The following is a 24,281-nucleotide window of genomic DNA, read 5'->3' as shown; positions in this document are numbered from 1 at the left end:
ATAGCAGAGTGAGACTATAGGCGCCGCTTTTCCGGCGGCGGCGGCGGCGTAAACATCAAATCTTAACCTGAGGTTAAGTTTTTGAAATGACATCATAACTTAGAAAGTATATGGACCTAGTTCATGAAACTTGGCCATAAGGTTAATCAAGTATTACTGAACATCCTTTTAGAGTTTCATGTCACATGACCAAGGTCAAAGGTCATTTAGGGTCAATGAACTTAGACCATGTTGGAGGAATCAACATCGAAATCTTAACCTGAGGTTAAGTTTTTGAAATGTCATCATAACTTAAAAAATATATAGACCTAGTTCATGAAACTTGGACATAAGGTTAATCAAGTATTACTAAACATCCTGCATGAGTTTCACGTCACATGACCAAGGTCAAAGGTCATTTAGGGTCAATGAACTTTGGCCGAATTGGGGATATCTGTTGAATTCCCATCATAACTTTGAAAGTTTATGGATCTGATTTATGAAACTTGGACATAATAGTAACCAAGCATCACTGAACATTTTGTGCAAGTTTCAGGTCTCATGATTAAGGTCAAAGGTCATTTAGGGTCAATGAACTTTGGCCGAATCGGGGGTATCTGTTGAATTACCATCATAACTTTGAAAGTTTATTGATCTAGTTCATTACACTTGGACATTAAAGTAATCAAGTATCACTGAACATCCTGTGCGCGTTTCAGGTCACATGACCAAGGTCAAAGGTCAATGAACTTTGGCCGAATTGGGTTATCTGTTGAACTACCATCATAACTTTGAAAGTTTATGGATCTGATTCATGAAACTTGTACATAAGAGTAATCAAGTATCACTGAACATCCTGTGCGAGTTTCAGGTCACATGATCAAGGTCAAAGGTCATGTAAGGTCAATGAACTTTGGCCATGTTGGGTTTTTTTGTTGAATAACCATCATATCTCTGTAAGTTTATTGGTCTAGTTCATAAAAAGTGGACATAAGAGTAACCATGTATCACTAAACATCTTGTGCGAGTTAGAGTAGTTTTCAAAGTCAGCACTGCTGCTATATTGAACTGCGTGATGCAGGTGAGACGGCCAGAGGCATTCCACTTGTTCAATATGTGTAGGTCTCTTTTGTGCCCTGCATTATGCATAGACCTTATCCATCCATCGGTGAGTTTAAAGCTAGGACAACCAATTCAAAAAGACGGTCAGAATTAAAGAAAAAAAAGATTATCTGCTTTTGTATGATGCCTCAATTCAAAGAAATTATAGTAAGAAATAACGAATAAGAAGTGCTTGAATTTCCAAAACTTTGTTGACTAAAGATGTTTTCACAGGCTGCCGCTGGCCCCGGCCGCTAGCTATTGGACTTGGTCTTAGCACTCTATTTTGCTGGTGATGAGCAAAGCATGAAGTGGTGATAGGCAGCCAGTGAAAACTCATTTTTTAATCATTAATAATGAGTTTATGGAAATGCAAGATAGTTTCAAAGAATCAGTAGTTTGTTATTTCTTAGCCATTTCCTTTGAGGGATTATATTGAAGAGCATATGAAATATTTGGGACATGATTTTCTTTTTGAAAATGAGACACCCCACCAAATAAACTTTAAAAGAAATGGGTAAGTAAGGCCCAATCGAGATCATGACACATTTTCCCTCCCTTTCCCATTCATTTTAACTTCCTTTTCCTTCTTATCCTTCTCTTTCTATTTCCCCTTCGTTTTCTTTATTCCCTTTTTTCTTCTCTTTCTTCCCTCTCCTTTTGTTTCCCCCCTCTCCACTCCTTTCCTTCACTTCTTTCCCTTTTCTCTCTCGTTCTCCCTCCCTTCTTTTCATTATGAAAGATTTCTGCCTAAATGAGACAGAAAATCGTGTACAACTCTTGAACGCACACACAGGTCACGGAGTGACCCTGAGTGCAAACAGCTGACTGTGTTACAACGTAGGGGTGATACATTTTCGCAATAGGTGTGATCAAACTCACTGGAGGGACTTTAATTCACTTATAACAAAGAAATGTGTACTACAGTACTCCTGTTGAATGCTCTGATGAAAATTATATGAGTTTCACATTCATTTGAACGGGAGGACAAGATTATTGTATATATCGAGTGCATTATCCATAAATCATACTACCATTGCGACCCCTGCCCGGCCGGCCGATGGTTCAGGCATGACGATCCTGAGTGACGTCACCGATAGAGACCTCAAATGCCAGGACAGCCTATTCGACAACTAACTTCATCTAGTAAAAAACACGTATTGAAGATATCCAATGGGAAAATGGCTTTCATTTTCATGAAATATACATTCCGTTCCTCAATAAATCTTTAACCCCGTTGTTAACTGCCCATTCATTCTCGAGCAATGGGGGAATGAATACAGAGTGTCTCAAAGTTTGTGTGAAAAAAGGTGCATTTTCCATAGAACTTCTGCCAAAAAGCAATGCGTAAGGGAAAGATTAGCCCCAAAACACGAATAGATGAGTTAATCAAATGGAATGAATCATGAAAATCAGTGAAATATAGTTTCTCCTGTACTCATTACTGAATACCCCGACTTGATACGATTAATTTTCCCCCCTCTCCATCAACTTTTAAGAAAAAGGGTGCATATTTTCATAAAAATATGTGTTATATCGACGGACGCCCGTGCGTACGAGCAGGAGGAAGCCAAATGTCTCGTATTTTTCATAATGTTCTCTTGCCTCACCTTTGTTTCCCCACTCGATCACTTCTTTCCTTCTCTTAATTTATTTTCCCCGAATTCCTTCTTTCTTTTATTTTTCCTCTCCATTCCCTCTTTATCTCTTTCCCTCTCCCCTTTAATTTTGTCTCCTCTCTCAATCCCTACTCTTCTTTCTCTTTCTTTTCCTATCAATTCCTCCTTCATTTTCTCCCGGCATTTTCTTTCCCTTCTCCCGGGCCCTTCTCCCTTTTTCGGGGGGGGGGGATGACGGCTATGAGTCCGCGCCTGCTCTCTCTCTCCTTTCTCCCCCCCTCCCCCATTTTTCCCCTTTTCCTTATTGAAAAATCAAGGGAGTGATCGGTGAAACCAGGACGTCAACTTAATTAGCTTTCAAATGTGAGATCATTTTAGACGAGGGAAGGTGACTTGAATAAGACTAAAAATCGTTGCATTCGGGACTGAAGTAAGCGTTTGATTTTACTAGTTGCTTGACATTATTACGGCCATTTACCGCTGATATTCTGCATTCTGCTGAGGTTTTGCCGAAAATTGATACATTGGTCGCTTAGTTCAGCATTTCAGGAATGCAACCAACATCAATCATGGCAGAGTAAGTTTCATCAAGTTCATTCCTTGTCCATTTTAGGTGTTTTCCTCGGAATGAATTAATTTCCCTGTTTATGAAGGATTTTCTAAAGTAATTTACAGTAAGACTGTTTGGATGTGAACCCCGAATATTGTGCTATGTGTTATTGCAGACGGCCTGTAGACAGCTAAGCCAAAAGTCTCGTGTTACGCAGTGCAAGCGCAGCTTGCCCGAAGTTCAGGCGGGACTGGTGCGGCGAGACTGTACCGCACACTGGATGCAGTTGTCCAGCTCCCGGCTCAGGGCGATCGCGACCGGCAAATTTGAGTGCCTGCTTAATTCAAAATCAAATTCGTTTAGCTTTAAGTTTAATATTTCAAACCATGCTAGCAATTGAAATGGGGATGGGTCAATTCTGAATTTTAGTTGAGATTGATGTGATTTGACATTCACATGATTGGGTGATTTCAACAAGTACGGTGTTGACCTTTTGGCTTTTTGCCTGGTGTTGGGTCAATTTTTACATAATTATAATGCCAAACATAAAATGAAGATGATCATGAAAAGAAACTCGCTACTTGTTGAGGTGTTAATGATGTTATCTGGATCAGTTTTGCAAACTATGAATAAATTTTGGAGCAATATCCAAATTTCAATACCAAGGCCAACACCGGACTTGAAATCACCCAATGGCATTTCTTTTCACATTTTTTCATTTTTTTTCAAGGAGGGGGGGGGGGGCTGACCTAAGTCCTAATGCTAGACTGAAGTGTAAAACCATATCAGTCAGGATACACTCCACAATCACAGAGGGGGAAAGAGGATTCTTCCTATCATATTTCATGATGCGATCATTGTAGTGATATCAGCAGGAATGGCAGGCATAGTAGAGGCACTGGTCAGGAAATTGGGATTGTCCAAGTTTACAGGGACTGTCTCAGTTTTCAAAGATTTCTCCACACAAGAAATCTCAGAAAATTCATTCTTCTGTCAAGTGCCGACACCATTCAAGTGCGCTAGTCAATGTAAACTGATCAGGTTTCATAATAAGATTATTTGAAGACGGCAAGCCTCGATTGTGAAAATTGACGGTGAACTGGGGGAAATTCACTTAATCTATTTTTAGCACTCTCAATTCCTGTAATTGCCGTCTATGTCCCGCAGGGGTAAGTGAAAAAAAAACTGTCCCAATTAACAAGGACAATTTCAATTTATCAAGACATGATTTGTCTTGGTTTATGAGGATATCCTTGTTTTTATGGGACAATCCCAATTTTTGGACCAGCGCATCTACTGATTGACAAGTTAGCCAACCAACGCTCACAAATTTTGTTCATATCTGCGATAGCGCCATGGTGCTCATTTCCGATTCTACTGAAGCTGCGATAGCAATATTAACAGCGAATGGTCAATGAACCTAAACACCGGCTATTTGGAATCAAAATTTGGGATTTTAGTTTTATATCACATTAAAAGTTATTGAATCACAATATGAAATTAAAAAAGATTATGTTTTTTTTTTCTATTCAACTGAATTTAACACTCCTTTACACCTAGTGTTTTTTCTGCATTAACATTACACAGGCCTTCAAAAAAAAAGGCGAACATTTCCTTTCCAACATTGACATCACCTGACCCCTTCCGTCATTTATCTCATGTTTTATAGCTATGGAGATAGGAAGATCAAAGATGCACAGATGAGAGCAAGTATTAATCAGAAACTGGTAGAGACAGGAGAGAAGGAGAGGTAAATGATTTATATTACAAAACATGAAATTAGCATTAATATCACCGATCACCCTTGTTGTAATGTCCAATTTTGAAATTATTATTGCATTAAATGATTCACATCTATTTTTAATTGCTTTATTAATTGTTGATTCATTTTTTGCATTAAATCAGAAATTGGGTGTATTTAAATAAAGCTCCAAAACTGCTGTCTAGATTCCTAGTCTAGACAGTCTTTATAAGATTTATTGGGAAAAATGGCAGTATAAAAAATTGTTGATGTATTTTTTTTTCAATTTCTTAGGTATTTCTTTGTTTTCAATGTTTTTTTATTGTTCTTTTCAATGATATTTGTCTATGATACTAGTTCAATAATCAAAATCAGGAAAAGTAAAAGTAATGACACATTTGTGAATTTTTTACATACACAATTTGCATTAAGTATTATAGGATTAAGTTTCTTGAGCATAGATTTTGTCAAAAACCAAGATTTTGAAAATTAGACTAAGATGTTTGATATCATTATTTATAATCTTTGATTCTAGGATCTTTAATCCAAGAAATGTCAATCGATCAATTAATTTCTTTCACCTGTTTGTGACTTGTACTTGGGTCAATAAAATGATGTCTATTAAATGGATGTGATTTAAAATTCATTCATTTTTAAAATCAATTCATTTTTTGAACTGACAAATAAGCACTGTTTGTACAGAATTTTATTGACTCTGCATTATAAAAAAGTTTTTGATATACCTAAATATCATTTGAGATAATTACTTATAACACAGATAATATATTTTCTATACTTTTATTTATGCTGAGAGGAAAATTACATATTTTGCTGCTCAGTAACATAAGTATTGCAGTACAAATGCATTGAGTACTGACTCAGTGTTATCATTCAATTGGGCCTATATTACAAGACTACACTCCTCATAATGATGCATTATGGGTTCAAAACCTGGCCAGATTTGAGTAGTTGAGGAATTGAGCTGGTGCTATACAAGGATGCTTGTTCCCATTTGCTTTAAAATGTTGCAAACCTTCCCTTTTCTATCGACCTAACTTTCACATTTCTCATTGTTTAGACTGAAGGAGCTCCTGAGGAATAAGCTGATAGAGTCTGGCTGGAGGGATGAACTAAAAGCTCACTGCAAAGGTTAGAAATGGCAGAAAAATCTATAGAGTACAGTAGATTTACCTTTTGACATTCAATTTTTAATGGGAAGTTTACCTTGACAAAAGTTTCATTGTAATAATAGGAGAAAGGTTTTCCTCAAGCCTTTACCAATATCTTTTTTTCTGTCTGGTATTTTTACAGCAAACTTTTTATCAGGGTGAACTTCCCCTGTAACAATTAATCCATACTAATTCAAATATCAGGGGATAAAAGGGTACACAAAATGTGTGGCTGGAGTATTGAAAATTTAAGGCATTAATAGATTGAGTTCCTGGAAAATGGATATATACTAGTGGACTATGATCTGATATAAGTTAATCCATGATTTAGATAAAATTGTATATGAGCAGTGAAAAGAAGAAAAATATGAAGGGCTGTTGTAGAAACTGCATAAGGTTTTTTGATGTTCCATCATTTACTGAATTGAACCTTTTTCATATGATTCAAATTCACTTTATTCACATCCATGAAAATGGTATAATACATACAACATATAAGCAATAAAAAGAACGATCAATACTTTAAAAATCACTATAATGATATTGATGATGATGATACTAATTAGGCCTGATAATAATAATACTTGTTTATATAGTCCTTTACACTTAATTTATCAGAAGCAATCTAGTGTAATGCAGCATATGTAATCACACATATTTGATTTATGTATTCCAGAGGTTGTGAGGAGAAAAGGACTTGAGCATGTGACTGTAGATGATTTAGTAGCTGAAATAACACCCAAAGGAAGAGGTATGTATTTTGTATTTAAAGAGAGTATATATTTTTCAGAATATTTTGGGCCCTAGGCCAGTTAATCCTTAGCCGTTATTATGTAATTCTATTTGTTGGTCTGTTATTAAGTATGTCACAGAATATTTTTTTTAAAGTTATTTTTCTTTGTAATATGATGTAAATAGAAGAAGAAACACTATAAGTGAAATCACAGAAATACTTATAGAATACATAAGAAACAAATTTCTATACTGCAAGTTTTGTTTTCAAATTCATTGTTGAGAATGCAAGAAAACATATGTCTCTACTCAGAATAAACCCATGAGAAGCTTCATTTGGTGATTTAGAGTAATGACATAATATACACTATAAAGCAAGTGACTGTAAGATTAGAATGTTAGATGATACTGGAGTATTATTCACATTATTGATTCTTCATGAAAACTTTATGCATACCTTTAGGAAAATTTCTTGAATTCCAAAATGGAATCAAGCTGAAATGTTGACCCCTGTTTTGGTTGATCATTTAGCTGAAATGTCTCCCTTTTTTGTGAAAACAAGTTTCACTTCATAAATCAGTAGAAAACTGAAGAATAGTATAATTTCATATGAACCTGAGTCAGTAATTTGAGTCAGTAAATTTTATCATCCATAGAACTTGTACCCGATGAGGTGAAGCGAGAGTTGCTTCATCGGATTCGAGCCTTTCTGGCCCAGCAATCAAACATCTGATACTTCTGTGAGCGAGGTCTGTGATGCGTGTCTAGCAAATCTATTGATTTTTATGCCAAAGACTGAATTGATCATCACAAGTTATATTTCTGGCAACTCTCCTGATAAGTGTGTCAAAGACTGCATCATCATGTGATGTGTGTCCAATTCCACCTTGATTTCTCATCAGTGAATTCTCAAGTTATCACCTCTACTAGAATGTGTAGGGCGCATCTAAGTACATTTTTTGTCCATCAAAGGGTAAATCATTATACTGTCAGCTCTACTTATTCAAAGTTGTTTCAGTTGAATAATTTACTTTCAAACAGTACATTTAAAGTCAATTTTTCCTAATAGTTGTTTTTCCATTTCAAACCTTTTATTAGTTGAGTTTCATCAAGTATGTGTATTTCTGTTCGAACTGACTAGAGCAAAATTCACAGAAAAATGAAAAAGGTAAACAGTAGATGAATTGCCCTTTGTTTGAATGATTCTGACACATTTCTAATCAGATTGCTTGTGCTCTAGTTTCTAAACCTGAATATCGCTGACTGATGTATCATTCAAAGAAGTCTAGTCTTTTGCAGTTCTAAGTATTTTTTAAAGGAATTCCCGAAAACTTTCATCCATTTCTAGTTAAAAAAATGAGTGAGGGGAAACAAAACACACTTAATGATGCTGAGAAGCAATCATTTTTCTATGGCTTTTTTATCTGGACCCTCTTCATATGCTGTGAAAGTTGAGATTAGAATGAGAAATTCTGAATGGTACTGGTATTTCTCCAGGCTGGTAACAAAATGATATAGAAACTGAAGATACTTCAACTCTCTTTGGGGCAACATAATGTCTAAAAAAAAACTCACTAAAGTATATGCTTTGAGACGTTTTATATGAAAGATCTCATGAACTTTGATTTGTTTTGTTTTATGTGTGTGTAATATAAAGCACATTTCATTATTCATAGTTTCTTTGATTAAATTTGCTCAGCATCCTACAGAATTTAGAATATAATGAAAGTGAAAATTCAAGAAACATTACATCAGTAATGCATGTGATATAAATGTTGTAAAGATATTTAATTAACTGCAAATTTAATTGACATTGGTGTGTGTTCAAGATTAAAGGTCACTATCCCTGCAAAAAGTTGTTTTTTTTAATAAAAATTGAAAATCAACAAGCATGTTAGTAAAATTTTCATCAAATTGTATGTTGTAAGAAAGGAAAGTTACAATATTTTAAAGTATCGCTGAATTTCCCAAAATATGCATACACTAGTGAGGATGGAAATGAGACAACTAATGTCATCCACAATTTTATTTTCATTAAATAAGAAATATGGAATCTTGCAATTTTTCCTAAACATAATTGATGTGAAAAAATATTATTGCTCCGTGGATAAGAGCCATTGCCATTGTTGCAAACTACGTCATTCAATAAAGAGCTTCTTTGTCCGAATTGCAAAAATTGAAATATTCTATCATTGATATGATACAATACAAGGAAATGGTGAGTGTATGAAGTCATCAACACACTCATTTGCGTATCATATTCATTATACCTATAGTTTTGTACAAATAAACAAAACTTGAAAATGTTGTATCTTTCTTATTTCACATCTAATTTTGACAGACTTTCCACAATTATGCTCGTTTGATTTAAAAAAATTCTTATTCAGTCAACTTTTTGCCGAGATGACCTATGGATAAATTACACATTGGCGAGATCCTTGGGTTTAATCTATACGTGTACTTCTGAATATGTTTTATTTTTTATACATATGGTATGTCTTGAAATTTCCTGAAGTAGAATTAATTTTGAATACTACATTTTTAAAGCGAGCATTCATAAATGTTGTAAATTTCATGCTTATTTTTCCTGTCTGAATCTGTGCACATTTTGAGACCTAAATTATTATTAATTCATTTAAATTTTCAAGTTTTCTTTATGTAGGTCTACATAGACATTCCAAAAAAGTTCTGTGAAATGCGATAGATGGTCAGTCCAAAACAGTATATTGAATCAAAATGCCCCCCCCCCCCCCCGAAAAGAAAAAAGTAATAATAATAAATAAAAACAAAAAATAGAGCCCCTAAAAGCCCCCTAAATTTAAAAAAAATATATCTGAAATTCATGGAACTTGGTACTTTTATTTAAACCAAAATATGCGTGGGCTTCTCTTTGAACTCAGTTTGTTAATGGTGGCATTTCTTTTCCAATATTGGACCAGAATAGATAAACCCATTAGTATTTTTTTTCTAATTTGTATGAAACAGCCATGTACAGTTCTTAAAAAATTTCATTCATGGAATGTTGTGACGTACCATTCAGGTTATTCTGATACTAGTATATTAGACCGATGCTGGTCCTGGCCACCTTTTCTACAACCCATTTGCTCTGATGGGACAGTGTTATCGGTCAATAGCACCCCATAGATTTATTACATTATGACTGGGAAGAAACAAATTTCATTTGAGCATGAAATTAATACAGTCATGCAACAAGTAAATTGTATACAGTGAACATTCTTGCAGGGGCATTATATCATGAGATACATGTATTTGGTGTATATTGTAGGTGTGTCCCAATTTTATGAAGGCAGCCAGATATACTACAAATGCCTTGTGTGTGAATTCTATAAGTATTCAGAATTGACTTATATAATTTAGACTCCCTTTTCTTTATATAAGAAAAATACAGGAGTAAAGAAAAAAAACCGTTGTGTTGGTTCAGTACAAAATATTAATTGCATTTAACTTTGGAAATCTGGTTTGTCATGTGCCAAAAGTCACACAAAATTCTTTGTTTTTAAAAAGAGCAATCAGAAACTTTAGTCTGCTGCTACATAAATAGATAACTTGTCATCTAAGAGATCCAGTTGTTTATTTTGCATTATCTGAGATAGATCTTGTATTTCTGTTGCCTTTGTAAAAATGTATATATGTATTTTTTTGCAATTTGTGTAATAAATCTGTAATCTCTGTTCAATGATAAATTCAGTGTGCTGTTTCTTTTGAGTGGAGAAATCTAACTAGAAAATGATGGTGCACAACATTGTAGTACTGACTCAGAGCTGCCAATTTTTGCCAGGGAATAGGGAAAAGGAGAGAGAAAAGAAGAAAGTGAAAAAGAAAAGGGGGAAAAATAGGAAGAGAAGGGGTAAAGAGAGAGGAGGCAAAGAAGGGAGAGGGAGGGTGAAAAGAAAGGAGAGAGATGGAGAAGGAAAAGAAGGGTGGGTGAAAGAATGGGAAAGAGAAAAGTAGATAGAAATGAAGGCAAATGAGAGGGTACTGAAATGGAAGGGGAAATGGAGACAAATGGAAATGAAAATGAAGCAAAAGAGAAGCAAAGGAATGAAATGGGAGGAGGAAAAAATAATTGCTGGAAATGGGAGAGAAACACTGATAAGTAAAAGGAGGGAAATGCAGTAGGGAAGAAAAGAAATGGAAGGGGGGGGGTGGGTGGTGGAGGGATGTAAAGGCGAGCTTCTACTATTGAGCATAGGTAGATTAGTGCAGGGTTCTTTTTTCAAACTTGTTGAAAATTACTTTTATCATATTTTCTTGCACAAAGGAATGGAAGATAAATATGAGAAGAAAAAAAAGGGAATTCCAACTGCAAAAGGACCTTTACTTTGACAGGCGAGGAACAATGGGGTGTGGGGCCTTGTCCCCCCTTACCCACTCCCCATGAAAAGGGGGGTGGGGAACAAAACAAAATTAAGGAAGGAGTCGAGGGTCGAATGGCCCCTGCTTCCTAGTGGTAGAGAAGTAAAAGAGAGAAAAGGAAAGAGAAGAGGAAAAATGGAAGGAGGTGATGAAAAAGTTGAAAGGGATAAAAAATAAGAGGAAAAAAAGGTGAAGAAAAATAAAAAGAGGAAAAAAAGGTGAAGAAAAATAAAGAGGAAAAAAGGTGAAGAATATGGAAGTAGGGGGAGGATTAGCAAATCAGAAGCCTTCAAAACATGTAAGTTTGAGCTTTGATGGAAGTTTAGATCTATGGGTCTTGCGAGGCGTCATGCGGATCTTGAACTGTTTCGCTATATCTGTGTAGTCTAGTCTTTCCCTTAATACCCACAATCAAAGGCGTTGATTATTACAGCAATTGAAGATTGACATATTAGAGGGCAACAACAAAACTTTGTAAATGGAAGAAAAACTACAAATATTCAATTGGTGTTATAAAAAAAACAAAGGGTTTATTTATCGAACGTTTGACGCCTACATTATATATTTTTAGCGTGCAAGATAAGACAAGTGGACCTTGTATAGGTCAGAAAAGTTTTTTTGTGATTGATATCAGAAGAACTCTAGACACATGTGTATATATCAAAACCGGAGGAAATGAGTGTAGTAGTCAATAGAGAAAGTAAAATCATTTCATTTATGTCTTTTTTTTACTGTCCAGAACTAAGAGAAGCATCCCATCAGTATGTGTTGACATTTTCAATGTACATAGGCCTATATCACTCATCCTATGGAAAAAAGTCAATGGCGAGGTGAAAAATGCTAAATAAGGGTTAACTGAACCTTATCGACTGTCGGTCTTACATTTTTTTTCAAGAAAGAAAAATAAAATCATGAACACAAAGCATGATAGGCAGGTCCAAGCTACCTGACATAATGTGTCATAAGAGACAAAGTAAAGAGGTATTTCACAAAAATTTAAGGGGTGAATAAAAATTGGTTGGATTAGGGGGTGTTGTAAGAAAATATTTGCAATCAATCGCAAATTTGTTATTGCAATTTCAACATCAAAAGATCCATTTTAGCTGTATCAAAACAGATTACACTCCCTGTTTCGAGGAGCAGATTAGCGATCAGTCACAAAGTTACAATTGCATGAAATTTGACTGATTTATTGACCGAAAAATAAACTTGCGATCAATCGCAAGTTTCTTGCAACGACTCATTAGTCAGACGACATACTCTACTGCTTGTTAATCAATGTGACTGAAAATTATCATGTGTGCATTTTTAGTGCATGATACACTTGGGCAAGACTTTTAATATAACCATTTGTGTAATACTTCCCAGAAATTATCTGCTACTGTCAAACAATTTTCATTAATATGAAATGATCTGATTAGAGCACTGTTTGAACACTATACTGCAGGAGTTTTTTTTTTTAAAAGACCTCACATGAAGGGTACAAATTTGAAATAAACAGATGAATTCTTGACTGCACATAGTCAAAATGTATGCCTCTGCTAGTGCCAGATCTACAATTTCATACTAAGGAATCATGATGTCTGTGACCTTTAACCCTTGACCTTGTGACTCTAGAATCTAATTAAGGCAGTTTACACAAAAAATAAAAATTGATTTAAGTGAATAGAAGTAAAAATAATGATATTTCTATGAATTTCGGCAAGAAAGAGAACTTGCGTTGGATCTGTACACAAAAAAAATTCGGACCTGCATATCTGGGCATGGCAAATATGGTATCAGTAGTTGCACAAGATTTCAAACAAAAAATCCTTTAGCAATTTGTAAATTTCATTCTACAAAGGGTCATGACAAGTATTGAAATGATAATGAAACACTGATAATGAAACACTAGATAATTCTCTGAACTCTGAACTATCAGCAAAGAAATAATAGCTTGGACCTGCTCCATAGAGCTACAAAAGAGCCATCATCATAAAATACATATCAACATCACTTTACAGATTTGGGAAATCAAAATCTCTCATAGATGGATCTATGAATCATTGAAGTGAAATACAGTTTCCAATAATGTTTGGAATCACAAAATAGGGCAATTCCATTATGTATGTACATCCAACCCCTACATTGGGCGACCTTACTGAAATAAATTGTCTCTGTTTTTTAATTCATATAAAAAGTTGCGACGCTCTTAAATCCTTTATACGTTTCTTGAGCAGTCAAGTGGAGAAAAATGGGACCTGCATCAACAAACCGGTTAATTATATAATTACCCAATTGTGTTTTCTTAACCTCCACCATTATATATTGTAAAATGAAACAACTATAAACAATTACGTGATAACAAATGACATATGGCAGAAAATTATTTAAAAAAAAACTAAATAAGCTTTCAAAAGAAAAAATTACAATCTTAAAAAATAAATCATTAAATGCAAATGCAACAGATAATAGGTATGGAATGTTCACATATAAAACATTTTGGAATTGAATTCCGATACTCTGCCCAAATACAGAATTCTTTCATTGAATTAAAGTCAATTTAGCAATAAATATAACATTAGTACAAAATATATATTACGCAGCTAGAAAATTCTTTATTGTGACCTAAATTACAGACTATAATTTGACTTTGGTATCTTTCTTAGCCTGAGTCAGGATATTTTCAGTATAAGTATACAACAGATAAAAACTTGGAACATACCACAAAACAGGGTCAACATGCTTCAGATAAATTTCTTTCCCATGAACAATGCTACCAGTTCATTTGAATAAATGCAGAAAATGCCATAAACAGAATACAAGTAGTCAGAACCTATTCATTCAGACTAAACTGAAATAACAGATTGTTTTTTAAATAAATAAGTACATAGTGTACATGTATGTTTGAATAAACCACATTAATGCATTTTAGAGTTAATGTCAATATATATATATTTTACATATACGACTAGGATTCATTTTCAATTTCATCCAGATTTAAGTGCATATTCCCTAGTATGGGAGTAGCAATGATGTATTACATGCCACATGTCATTAAAATAAAAAGTGTAAATGAAAAAATGTTGTTCAATTCAACAAAAAAATTATCATTTATGTGGGCTTTCTGTACATTGTTGGGAAATGATTAACTACATGCAGATCCATGTATTGGTTATTACAAAAAATATATATCATATAAAGATGTAGTCAAACAGATGATAGGTGAGTTGAAAATGAGTTGTGCAAATATATCACAGAAAATTAAAAAAATAGTAGAACACAAGAAACATGGAGTGTAAGGGACACCTGTTCCATTCCGAAGATATGGCAAGAAAACCCTAAGGTATATATTTTTTACACATCCAATTGCACTCTTCTGCAGAAACCCAAATGCTATTTAACACTCAGCCGAACTGTGGGTATGCTTTACTTCTGCTTTACTATCAGTATGTCATGCCCTGTGTACCCATAGTGATTCAGCATGCTTGAAGTGAATAAACGGGTGTAAATGTAGCTTTTTGTGCCGTTGGAACTTTGGTGCAGGTTAAGCTCAATGTTGGTGCAGGTTAAGCTCAATGTTGGCGCATCCTCATGAGTTCTTCCAAACTATGACCTTCGAATCCTGACCGCCCGTGAGCACCGTGGAAGCATCAGATGATACCTGGATACAATTAATTGCTCCTAAAAAATGGAGAGAGAGAGAAGCAATTTGTTAGAAATTACCAACTCACACTGACTTCAGGGACCCATCATATAAAGAGCTGTGATTGATCCAATCAACCTCAAATACATGGCAATCCAACACTGTCATATTTTTTTCCTGTAGGAAATTTGCATAATGTCCTTTATAAACAAAGAGGAGTACATCGAAGTGTACAACATACAATGAATGGATGAGAATACATCATATCTAGAAAAATTTTGAATAAACAGGTATTTCAGACGTTGGCATATCTGTTGCAGACAGGGGCCTGTTGCAGAAAGAGTTGCAATCAATCACAACTCTAAAAATCATGCGCAACTTGATTTTCAACCAATCAACAGAGCGCATTTAGGACTTGCGATTGATTTTTTTACTTGCGTTTAAACGCAACTCTTTCTGCAACAGGCCCCTGGCTTCCCAAAGTTGTGGTTGATCGGATCAATCAAAACTCTTTGTAAGACGGAGACCACGTTTACTTTACTTACTCTTCTTCGTCTCTCCAATATGCAAGCAAGGTTGGATTTGATCCAAATGATGATTTATAAGCTAATGCTAGAACTAAACAGGTTGATTGCACCTATGGAAAACTCAAAAAGTATAAAGCCTCCAGCGTCTCCCTTCAAGGGCAAAGCAGATACAGTAAACTATGAAAATCTCTTTTTTTGTGGTTAATTTTCTTTTAAAAAGTACCTAACACTGTCATCTGGTTCTGTCAAGAAATGACACATGAAACGACAAAGTGTGACCAGAATCAATGTTCACATAATACAAATGATATTTCAATCGTTGGTGTATACATATCTATATCATAGTCATTCGGTCAAAGAAACCAACTGACTATTGGCAAGTGCTGCAACAAAAGAGAAGTATTTCTATTTTTTTAACCTAAGGTTTCCATATTTACCTATATGTTGATGGAATGATGCTACTAAGTGAGCCTTGGCCATATCCCATATCATGAGGTTACCTCCTCCATCACCAGCTAGAAGAATATGATCTCGCCAACATAAACACCTTTAGGACAAAGATTAAAACAACAAAATGATAATGGTACGGAAGATCATCGTGATAGTATAGCATCGGTAAAGGAAATAATCTGTTGACTCCCGATGTAGCAAATTGAAAAAAAAAGGCGCATGCAGCAATTGTCTACTCCATTTCCTGACGAAGACTAGCAGGTGCAGTCGAAACGTCGCAATTTCAGTCTGCCACATCGTGAGGCAACAGATTATTTCCTTTACGGAAAATGATAATGGTTTCAAATTCTGATTTACTCTACCCTAAGAAACGCACTTCTTTCGTACTGCATAAAACCTTTTTTTAAAGTACTGTATACACAGCTTTTAATCTGCCAATTTGACATTATTCAATGTCTTACAAGGACAGAAAAATGTGTTGTGATTTTTTTTTTATAATTTCATATTCACTCATGGTTCCCATGTACACCACCTCTGAAGATGTAAGTAAATATTTTGACATGATAAAAAAAAATTAATGTTGAATGGACACTGGTATCCACTGGCAATTATGCAATGGCTTTGGTCAAATACAAGGGGAATATCAGACAGTACATAGAGCGCACAATGAAATGCTGGGGAAGAGCGCACTACAGCGTTGAGTAAGTAACAACCCTTTTTTACCTTTTCTTATCGCCATCTGGTTGTGTACAAAACATATGACAGAAATGGTGAAGGGGTGAAGGAATAGACAATTTTTACATTTCAAGATTTTTTTTTCTTCAAATACTTTTTTCTTAAAAATATTTCAGAGTTTTCTGGGTAATAAAAGGTAGAATTATTCCTATACGCCGCCCTTGCGCCCTCCCCCCAATCCCTTCTCTCATTTTCTCCATATGTTTTATACACAGCTGCATGCTGATAAGCGAAGGTTTACTTACTCAACACGAGTGGGCATCCTTCCCCATGAGCATTTATCGAGCGTTTAAAAAAATCACGGAAGTGTCCGATCTTCCCCTTGTATTATCTTTGCTTTGGCTTAATACCATGGTCACATTTGCTCTACGGCGGCCGTACGGCGAGTCGGAAACAGTCGTTTTATTCATTTTTATTATAACCACCGACATGTAGCTGGTACAAAAAAATGTTAAAAAGGCTGGTTTCGACTCGCCGTAGAACAAATGTGACCAAGGTATAAACAAACAAACAGTATCTTACCTTATTTCATGTTCACCATCTTTAGCAAACACCTCAGTCCCTGTGTTTACATCAATCACTCTGATGTAGCTATCCTGACCTGCAGAAGCCATCTGTTGACAATCTACAAGCAACAAAAAGATGATTTCTCATAAAAAATTGAATTCCCTCTTCAATTGTGGGGGCAGTGATGAGGGGGTGGGGATGAGGGGGGCAACCTCTGATTTTTTGACAACCATAAAGAGGTGGCAGAGTAGTAGTTAATATGGGCACATCCATGGAGTCACAATAACATGCTCCCATGATTCAGTATGACAATGGTAGACAGAACATAAGTATAAAGATGGTACACAGTTCAAATTACCCCCCCCCCCACCCCAACCCCTGTAATTTGATTTAAGGGATGAACTGCATTTGGGCAAGGACAGTATACAAATAGTGAATAGGCATGAGTGCTATAGTGTGAGATTTCAACTGATGCCGAGTTGAATAGAAAGTCTCTTTCTTTCACCAAATACGAAATCTCGCACCATTGCACGAATAAGAATATTCGCTATTGTGTTGTACAATGCCTCAGAGTTTATCAAAAATATGAAGAAAAAAAGTTTTCCCCGCAGTAATCTATGAAAAGGGAGCAAAAATATTGAAAGCGAAAACAAAATCCCACAAGCGCACATGATCTCGGGCAGAATTGCGCATGTAGCCAGCAGGCTATACGCGTATTTCACCTTCATTTTTTACTGAGCACAATGAATTGAATCGCATTGTGATGTCACCTCCTAAAGTAGTGCAATGGTACATTTTGGATGTTATGTCATGTACAATGGTATGAATGTTTGACATTTAGTCTCCCATTTGCTCGCGTACAACAAGCTAAGTAGGCGTTGTCATCTATTATGCACAAGGATTATCATTCAATGATCCATTCAAGGTAAATAGAGGTACAAACCCACCTGGACTGAATATCACGGCATTGACGGGTCCATGGTGGCTCTGTATGTGACGTAGCGCCACCTGGTGTTCAACGTTCCACAGGTTGACATCGCCGTCTTTCGTTCCCGTCAGGAGTAGACTGCCATCATGGCTCAGATCTGTGCATGTCACCTGTAAATGAATCGAAAATTACTAGAATGAATACTCATGAAGTCCAATCAGCGATGTACTAAGAAATTAGGATTAACACTTCAACAATGAGTTATGTAAACATGCATAAAGAGAATAATAAGCTTCAAAGAAACAGTACAGAGCAGGGCCCAGTGAGGAATGCCAAGAGAAATATTTCTGTAAAATTCTGACAGCATTGTCCAAGGCGGTCCTTATAACTTGCAATGGTCAGTTTTACATGAAAATGAATTGTCTTTGCAAACTGCCCTGTGAACAAATCAATATTGCAAAGATATCCATCCCAAATATGGCATACGCTATGAAAAGATTCCTCTACTGTTCTTGAGAAAAAAATAAAGAAAATAATAATAATATTGGCCATTTTATAATGCTCATTTGTCATGATGCGATGCACAATATGGATATAATCACCCTGGGGCGGTATTCTGAAAGCTCAATTAGCGGTCAATTAGCGCTTAATTAGCATTTTAGTATTCTGAAAAGTCACTTAAGTGACCCTTTCCATATTTGGCAGGGTTGCGTTGTGCGCACTTGCAATAGTACGCGTTATGACTGCGCGAAGACTTAATTGAGTAGTTACGAGACTTTTGGTATTAGAAAAGTCTCATAGCGCTCAATTAGCGGACTTTCCAGTGGGGAAAGATAATGGTGATAAGAGGTCCATTAATTAAAGTCTTATCATATCTTGCTAAATGTGGCTTTCATTTCGTATAAATATCATCAAAGCGGTTTAATACTGCTACAAAACTTAGGAGGAAGAAGAGAATAAAGGCGAGGGGTATAAAAAGGGAATAGAATAAAGGGGGAAAAGGTGGTATATAAAAACAAGTAAAATAAGGAATAGCGACTATATTTGGTAATAAAGGTATTAGAAAAGGGGGAAAAGGAGACAGAAATTGTGTACTTATAGGGAAAATATGACTATTATTTTTCTATATTTTCTTTTATTATTAGCATCATAAACTATTTTATTTTTGCACATTATTTTGACAATAATAAAATTGTCAAATCATGGTAGATGCAGCAATGTGCAGGGGTGAATTAAACCTTGTTTCTGACATTGAAAAAGTAAGCATAGACCCCTTTAGTATTCAAACGAATATAGAATAAAATACAAAAGAAAAAATAGTGAGTGATGCCATCTTTTCTCCACCTATAAAAACTTATGAATGTCATCATGTTTGTACATCAAATTTTAATAAAATTTCGGGGGGTTTTAATTTTGCTTGTTTGATTTTTAAAATATGTTTATTCAAATCAGGTTTTTGTAAGAGAAGATTTCTCAAATAAATGAAAAGTATGTAGTTTCTAAAATAGTAGGAATTAAGTTAAGAAGAACCCATATCATGGCCTCGAGACAGAGTTAAATAAAATATTGTTTAAAAAAAAGAAAAAAGAAAGAAAGCTACAAATGGATTCAAATAGGGGGATGTGGAAATCAGAACACGTTCGAAAAAAGAGAAAAGTACAAAGGTACAATAAATGAGAGAGAAAGGGAAAAGACAACAGTTAATTTTAACAACATAGCGAACCTCTAATCTCCGATGCAAATGCTTTTAGCATTATTTTTCAGCAAAAATTCTTTGTATCAAGATCGTGGTGCAGTACACCTGTAGCAGCCGGGTGCTGCGCTGCAAGGCAACAGAGTGAAGAGACATTGCACGCTAGGAGAAAATTTTACGTTGTAAGAGCGCATTTGATTGGCTAATTCGGCTCAGTAGGGGTTAATTGAGCGCTAATAGAGTTTTCAGAATACGAATTTGGATGTACATTTATAGCGCTCCATTAAATGGGTAACTTAAAAGGAAATTCAAGTGGAAACTTATGAGACTTTTCAGAATACCCCCCCAGGTCATAGCCGAGCATAAAAAATAACTAAAAAGTAAATAACACAAATGCGCATCTTTACCAATCCACAAGATCGGAGAGCATGTCAACACTTTTGCAAAAGCAATAACTTATTTAGTCTCATGACTTGCTACCATCAGTTACAAAAAAAATGAATGAAATTGGAAAAAAAATACAAACCCCTGAATCATGATCCAGCTCGGCAAGAACATCAGCTACAATCTTCTGAGAACTTCCATTAAGGCCCTCACACGCCCATAGTTTGACGGTCGAATCCCAAGAGGCGGACACAAAGATTGAAGAGCCCTGCTGCCAGCAGAGGGCGGAGACTGCATCATCATGGGCGGGGATTACCTCTAAGACACGCCCATAATCAACAGAGTATACATAGCTGTAAAGAGATCAAATGCATTGAGGAAGATGAAACAAAGCCCCAAGTTACCTAATCCAGGGGTCCATTTGATAAAGGCCTTATAAGTAACATAAAAATATCACTGTCACCACCATCTGGCTGGCATTTTCGTGAAAAGCTGATGAATTTTCACGTTTTCAAGACTGTTATATTGTTTTATAATACTGCTCCTTTAAATTCCTGCAAAATTTGAAGGCTCATATGTTAGTGGTTACACCATTATGATGTATGGGGGAGGGGGTGACCAGGCTTTGCCCCTCCCCAATTTGTTTGTTTATAAGCCCATTTTTGGTGCCTTGCTCCCCCCCCCTCCCTGCACACCTAACGAGAAACATATATCTGTGTGAGTGTTTTGCATAGTCCCAAGCCGAGGGGGAAGGGGTGGCTGATGCATTTGAGAGGTCACTAAGAGGTCACTTTTCTGACGAGAAGAAATACATGGCATATCCATTGACAGCCCACCCTCATGAAATGCTAAATCTAATGCTGAGTATGTCATACGGCATATAGGGTGCATGTGAAGGAGGCTAAAGTGTAGCCTACATATGCAATTTAATGGACATCAAAACAGTTTGAAAGCTCTTTTTTGTTGAAAGTCAGATATTGTAAAGAGAATTGTTTGAACACTATATGTTATTAAGTGTAGTGTTTAAACAAGTATTGTAATGAATCACATAGAGTTATCCCACGATGCAATGAGTGCGTGTTTGTCGTCGGGGGTGATGATCACACTGGAGAGAGCCATGTTGGAGAGGCTGACACTCCGTAGCTGACGCTGGTCTTCTAAGGAGTACATTTTCAGTTGTGTATCTGTGACATAGTAAAATATATTCCCATTTTACATATTAACATCGTTTCAATCACAACAAATTCATTAGGAAGTGCCTTTCATACAGAATTATTATTATTGCTTATGCAGTGCTTTCCCCATTAGGCCAAAACTGGCAACAATAAATGGAATTATATAATCTTTTAACTACAAACTATGAAAGAGATGGATTTTTATACCCATTTTGAACAATGCAATTGATGGAAAATATCAAGTGGAAAATCATACTGGTACTTTGAAGCTGACACAGTAAAAGTGCTATTGCTGGCAAAGTTACGATTTAATGAATATGTCAGACGAAGAGGGTCACTGGCCGACACAATTGCTCTGCATGTAGTTCACGCATACAGAATCAAACAGCTACTTGAATACTCTGGAGTCTCTTTATCCAGTGTTTTATAAACAAACAAAGTAAATATGAACATTATTCTGTTTCAAAGGAAGCCAGAGCAGTGAATTAAAGAGTGGTTGGGAAGAATAAATCCTCACGAAAACTTAGAATTAGGCAAGTGATTGTATAATAGTAACAATAAATGACCAAAACAAATTTATATATGTAGTGCTATGCAAATGCAAAAGGTCTAGCTATGTAACTTCTAGTCGTTCAATCTGGATTGGACATTGATACCATTTATCAGATTTATAACAGTATTAAAAAAGAAAATCACATGTGACACCATTCGACTGTTGTTTTATCACATAATTACCTTTGGATACTGAAAAAACTGTGTTGTTGTTACTTGAAAGCTTTAGATCGCACACAGAGCTGGGTGGAAAACAAGACAAATACCCTATTGTTAGTTTAACATAATATATAATGCAGTCTACTGACATTTAAGTAAATAAGTAATTTAAGTTGAAGACTTTATACCTTGTGTCCACCATAAAGCACAGAAAAGATCTGATTTATTATACTATATATATATATGTTAGCTCTTCAGTAGATGAAAAGCCTTGCTTGGGGGCGGAAGTGTCTTGGCCAGGAATTAAATTTCGGAGTATAGCATTTTACAGGTAACTTCACCTTAGTCAAATCTCTTGAGACCAGAGAAATCTGTTTGACTGTGCAGCAATTTGACTTAAGAGAGGAAGTAAAACACATGTTTTGTACAATCTGTTAAAATATTGGTTTGACTTGCAGGTTGCAAGGGTGAATATTTTACTTACGGAAGATTGATTTATGACCCTTATGTGTTGTTCACAAATAAAAATTCCAGTTATAAAAAATTGAATTCTAAACATTTAGGAAGTAGGATTAAATGATAAATGAGCTTGCCAAATGCACAACATACGCCACTGGCTAAATCATCCACGGCTGACGGCCAATTTACTAAGAGCACAACTGGGAACTCCCCTATTGACAATGGAGAAGAGAATTACTCACTCTTTATGTAATTTATAACTGAAACTTGGCTGCAGCTGTGATATTCTTTCCCAAGGTGACCGGGTAGATGGCTGACCATGAGAAGGGTCTGAAGTACCTGTATGATGTGAGTCTTCAAAGAAGAATGACAAAATATCATATCAGATTTAAATTATCTTTGACAAAAAAAATTAACAAAAAGTATATTCGCTTTAAATTCACCTAAAGAACAAGGGAAATTACATACTTTAAACAAAAACTGAATCACTTTTTTTATCAGCTAAATGTAAGTTTATTAATAAAAACATTTGTATAACTTTAAACCAGTGACTCTTAAATGCTTTGACTTGTCGAAACAAAACACAAAAAGTTGGGCACAATCATTGTACTGTTTATCACTAAGATAAACCCCATTCTATCCCTCAAATATAGCAAAATAGATCATCATTCTTTCATTATTACAATCTTTGATTTATTCCCTTATTAATAAGATATTCGTTCATTCACATTTTCGCAACCTACTTGAATCTTGGGAGGCATGTGATGCCAAGACATTGCTTTGATTCACCCAGCTAGTGGGAACACCCTCAGTCACATCTTGCAGTGGACTTCCTGAGGATGAGCAGTCCTCAGGGCGAGGTGATGACTGCTTGCTTCTTTGGGTGGCTACCTGCTCTGGCAATCCCACCGCTGCCACCGGTGTGGAGAAACGTGCAGGGTGGGGCTTGGTGAACAGCTGCTTTGGAGTCTGTCCAAACTCCATGATCTGGGATTGCATGGATGCCTTCTCATTTGGGTCTGATATGCTGAAATGAAAGGGAGAATAAAGAGATTGGATTCACTTTAGATTTCTCTAAGGGTAGAAGATATCATTTGTAAGGAGTTATAAAAAAAAATCAAGAATATTTCACTCAGGATCAGATGAAGTGTCTATCATACCTAATGATCTGTTGCTTCTCTGTGTGGGTTCAAGCTCTGCCAATTCCATATCTGCCACTATTGGTGCAGATAACCACGTAAGGTAGGGCTTGGCAAAGAGCTGCTTTGGAATCTATCCAAACTCCATAATCTGGGATTATAAGGATGCTTTTTAGCAAGAGTCTAATGTTAATTTGAAAATGAGGATATTCAACAGAGACAGTCTAAGTAATCTTAATAGGCTTTGCATATCAATGGACAGGTGTTCTTCAGTACTTCAATCAGAAATCATACTGGGTACAGAAAATATATCATTGGCAGGTGATCCTTACAGATACGTTGTAAATCAAGTTTGAATGCATATTTTTGTGAGTACTATGTTGTCATCTATAAATCATTAGCCTTCTAAGACTTGTAGACACAAAATGTATACCCTAAAAGTATATCCTAAATATTGTACATGTACAAAGACAAAAAATAATTAAAAAGACATGGGCGTACATGTAACTACTGAACAAACAATATGAAAAGTATCATTTATCGCTTGGCAGAGGTCGGGTCAATGAGTAACAGTTACTGGTAAATATTTGTGAAATATCAGATGACCAATCGAAAATTAATGTATATTTCCTGTAAGGCAAGTCAATATTATATAACATAGATGGTACAGGATCTCGAGT

At 35.6% G+C, this 24,281-nt stretch overlaps 3 protein-coding genes across 3 annotated transcripts in view; 1 reads left to right on the top strand and 2 right to left on the bottom strand.

The window, feature by feature from the left end:
- Positions 1 to 3,170: 3,170 nt before the first annotated feature.
- On the top strand, positions 3,171 to 8,234 carry LOC121407555 (transcription and mRNA export factor ENY2-like). The gene is made up of 5 exons (XM_041598690.1): positions 3,171 to 3,276; positions 4,919 to 4,999; positions 6,069 to 6,139; positions 6,836 to 6,910; positions 7,548 to 8,234. The coding sequence occupies exons 1-5, from the start codon at positions 3,251 to 3,253 to the stop codon at positions 7,622 to 7,624; spliced, it is 330 nt and encodes a 109-aa protein (XP_041454624.1). The 5' UTR covers positions 3,171 to 3,250; the 3' UTR covers positions 7,625 to 8,234.
- Positions 8,235 to 14,811: 6,577 nt separating this feature from the next.
- On the bottom strand, positions 14,812 to 21,272 carry LOC121407554 (protein FAN-like). The gene is made up of 6 exons (XM_041598689.1): positions 21,166 to 21,272; positions 20,260 to 20,470; positions 18,060 to 18,210; positions 17,128 to 17,230; positions 15,858 to 15,967; positions 14,812 to 14,931 (listed from the first exon to the last, which is right to left on the bottom strand). The coding sequence occupies exons 1-6, from the start codon at positions 21,234 to 21,236 to the stop codon at positions 14,840 to 14,842; spliced, it is 738 nt and encodes a 245-aa protein (XP_041454623.1). The 5' UTR covers positions 21,237 to 21,272; the 3' UTR covers positions 14,812 to 14,839.
- LOC121409685 (BEACH domain-containing protein lvsF-like) overlaps positions 21,237 to 24,281 on the bottom strand; it is a gene marked incomplete at its 3' end in the record, with an annotated part of 45,867 nt that continues 42,822 nt past the window's right edge. Inside the window, exons 15-18 of the mRNA XM_041601594.1 lie at positions 23,206 to 23,489; positions 22,705 to 22,816; positions 22,028 to 22,086; positions 21,237 to 21,301 (exon numbers count right to left, since the gene is read on the bottom strand). Of these exons, the coding sequence (XP_041457528.1) occupies positions 21,237 to 21,301; positions 22,028 to 22,086; positions 22,705 to 22,816; positions 23,206 to 23,489 (520 nt within the window). The remainder of the gene's footprint in view (positions 21,302 to 22,027; positions 22,087 to 22,704; positions 22,817 to 23,205; positions 23,490 to 24,281) is intronic.

This window comes from Lytechinus variegatus, chromosome 2 (genome assembly GCF_018143015.1).
Source record: "Lytechinus variegatus isolate NC3 chromosome 2, Lvar_3.0, whole genome shotgun sequence".
In the NCBI taxonomy this organism is placed as follows: Eukaryota; Metazoa; Echinodermata; class Echinoidea; order Temnopleuroida; family Toxopneustidae; genus Lytechinus; species Lytechinus variegatus.
The sequence above is the reverse complement of the archived record's forward strand: the minus strand, read 5'-3'. Positions and strand labels throughout refer to the sequence as shown.

Bases quoted from the DNA above. Each gene is read 5' to 3' on its own strand.
- LOC121407555 (XM_041598690.1), top strand. From the start codon at position 3,251: ATGCAACCAACATCAATCATGGCAGA. The intron at 3,277-4,918 runs GTAAGTTTCATC...CATGTTTTATAG, and splicing joins CCAACATCAATCATGGCAGA to CTATGGAGATAGGAAGATCA. The intron at 5,000-6,068 runs GTAAATGATTTA...CTCATTGTTTAG, and splicing joins GAGACAGGAGAGAAGGAGAG to ACTGAAGGAGCTCCTGAGGA.
- LOC121407554 (XM_041598689.1), bottom strand. From the start codon at position 21,236: ATGGCTCTCTCCAGTGTGATCATCACCCCCGACGACAAACACGCACTC. The intron at 18,211-20,259 runs GTTTGTATTTTT...ATTCATTTACAG, and splicing joins AGCTGGATCATGATTCAGGG to GTGACATGCACAGATCTGAG. The intron at 17,231-18,059 runs GTGGGTTTGTAC...TGTTGCTTGTAG, and splicing joins TGCCGTGATATTCAGTCCAG to ATTGTCAACAGATGGCTTCT.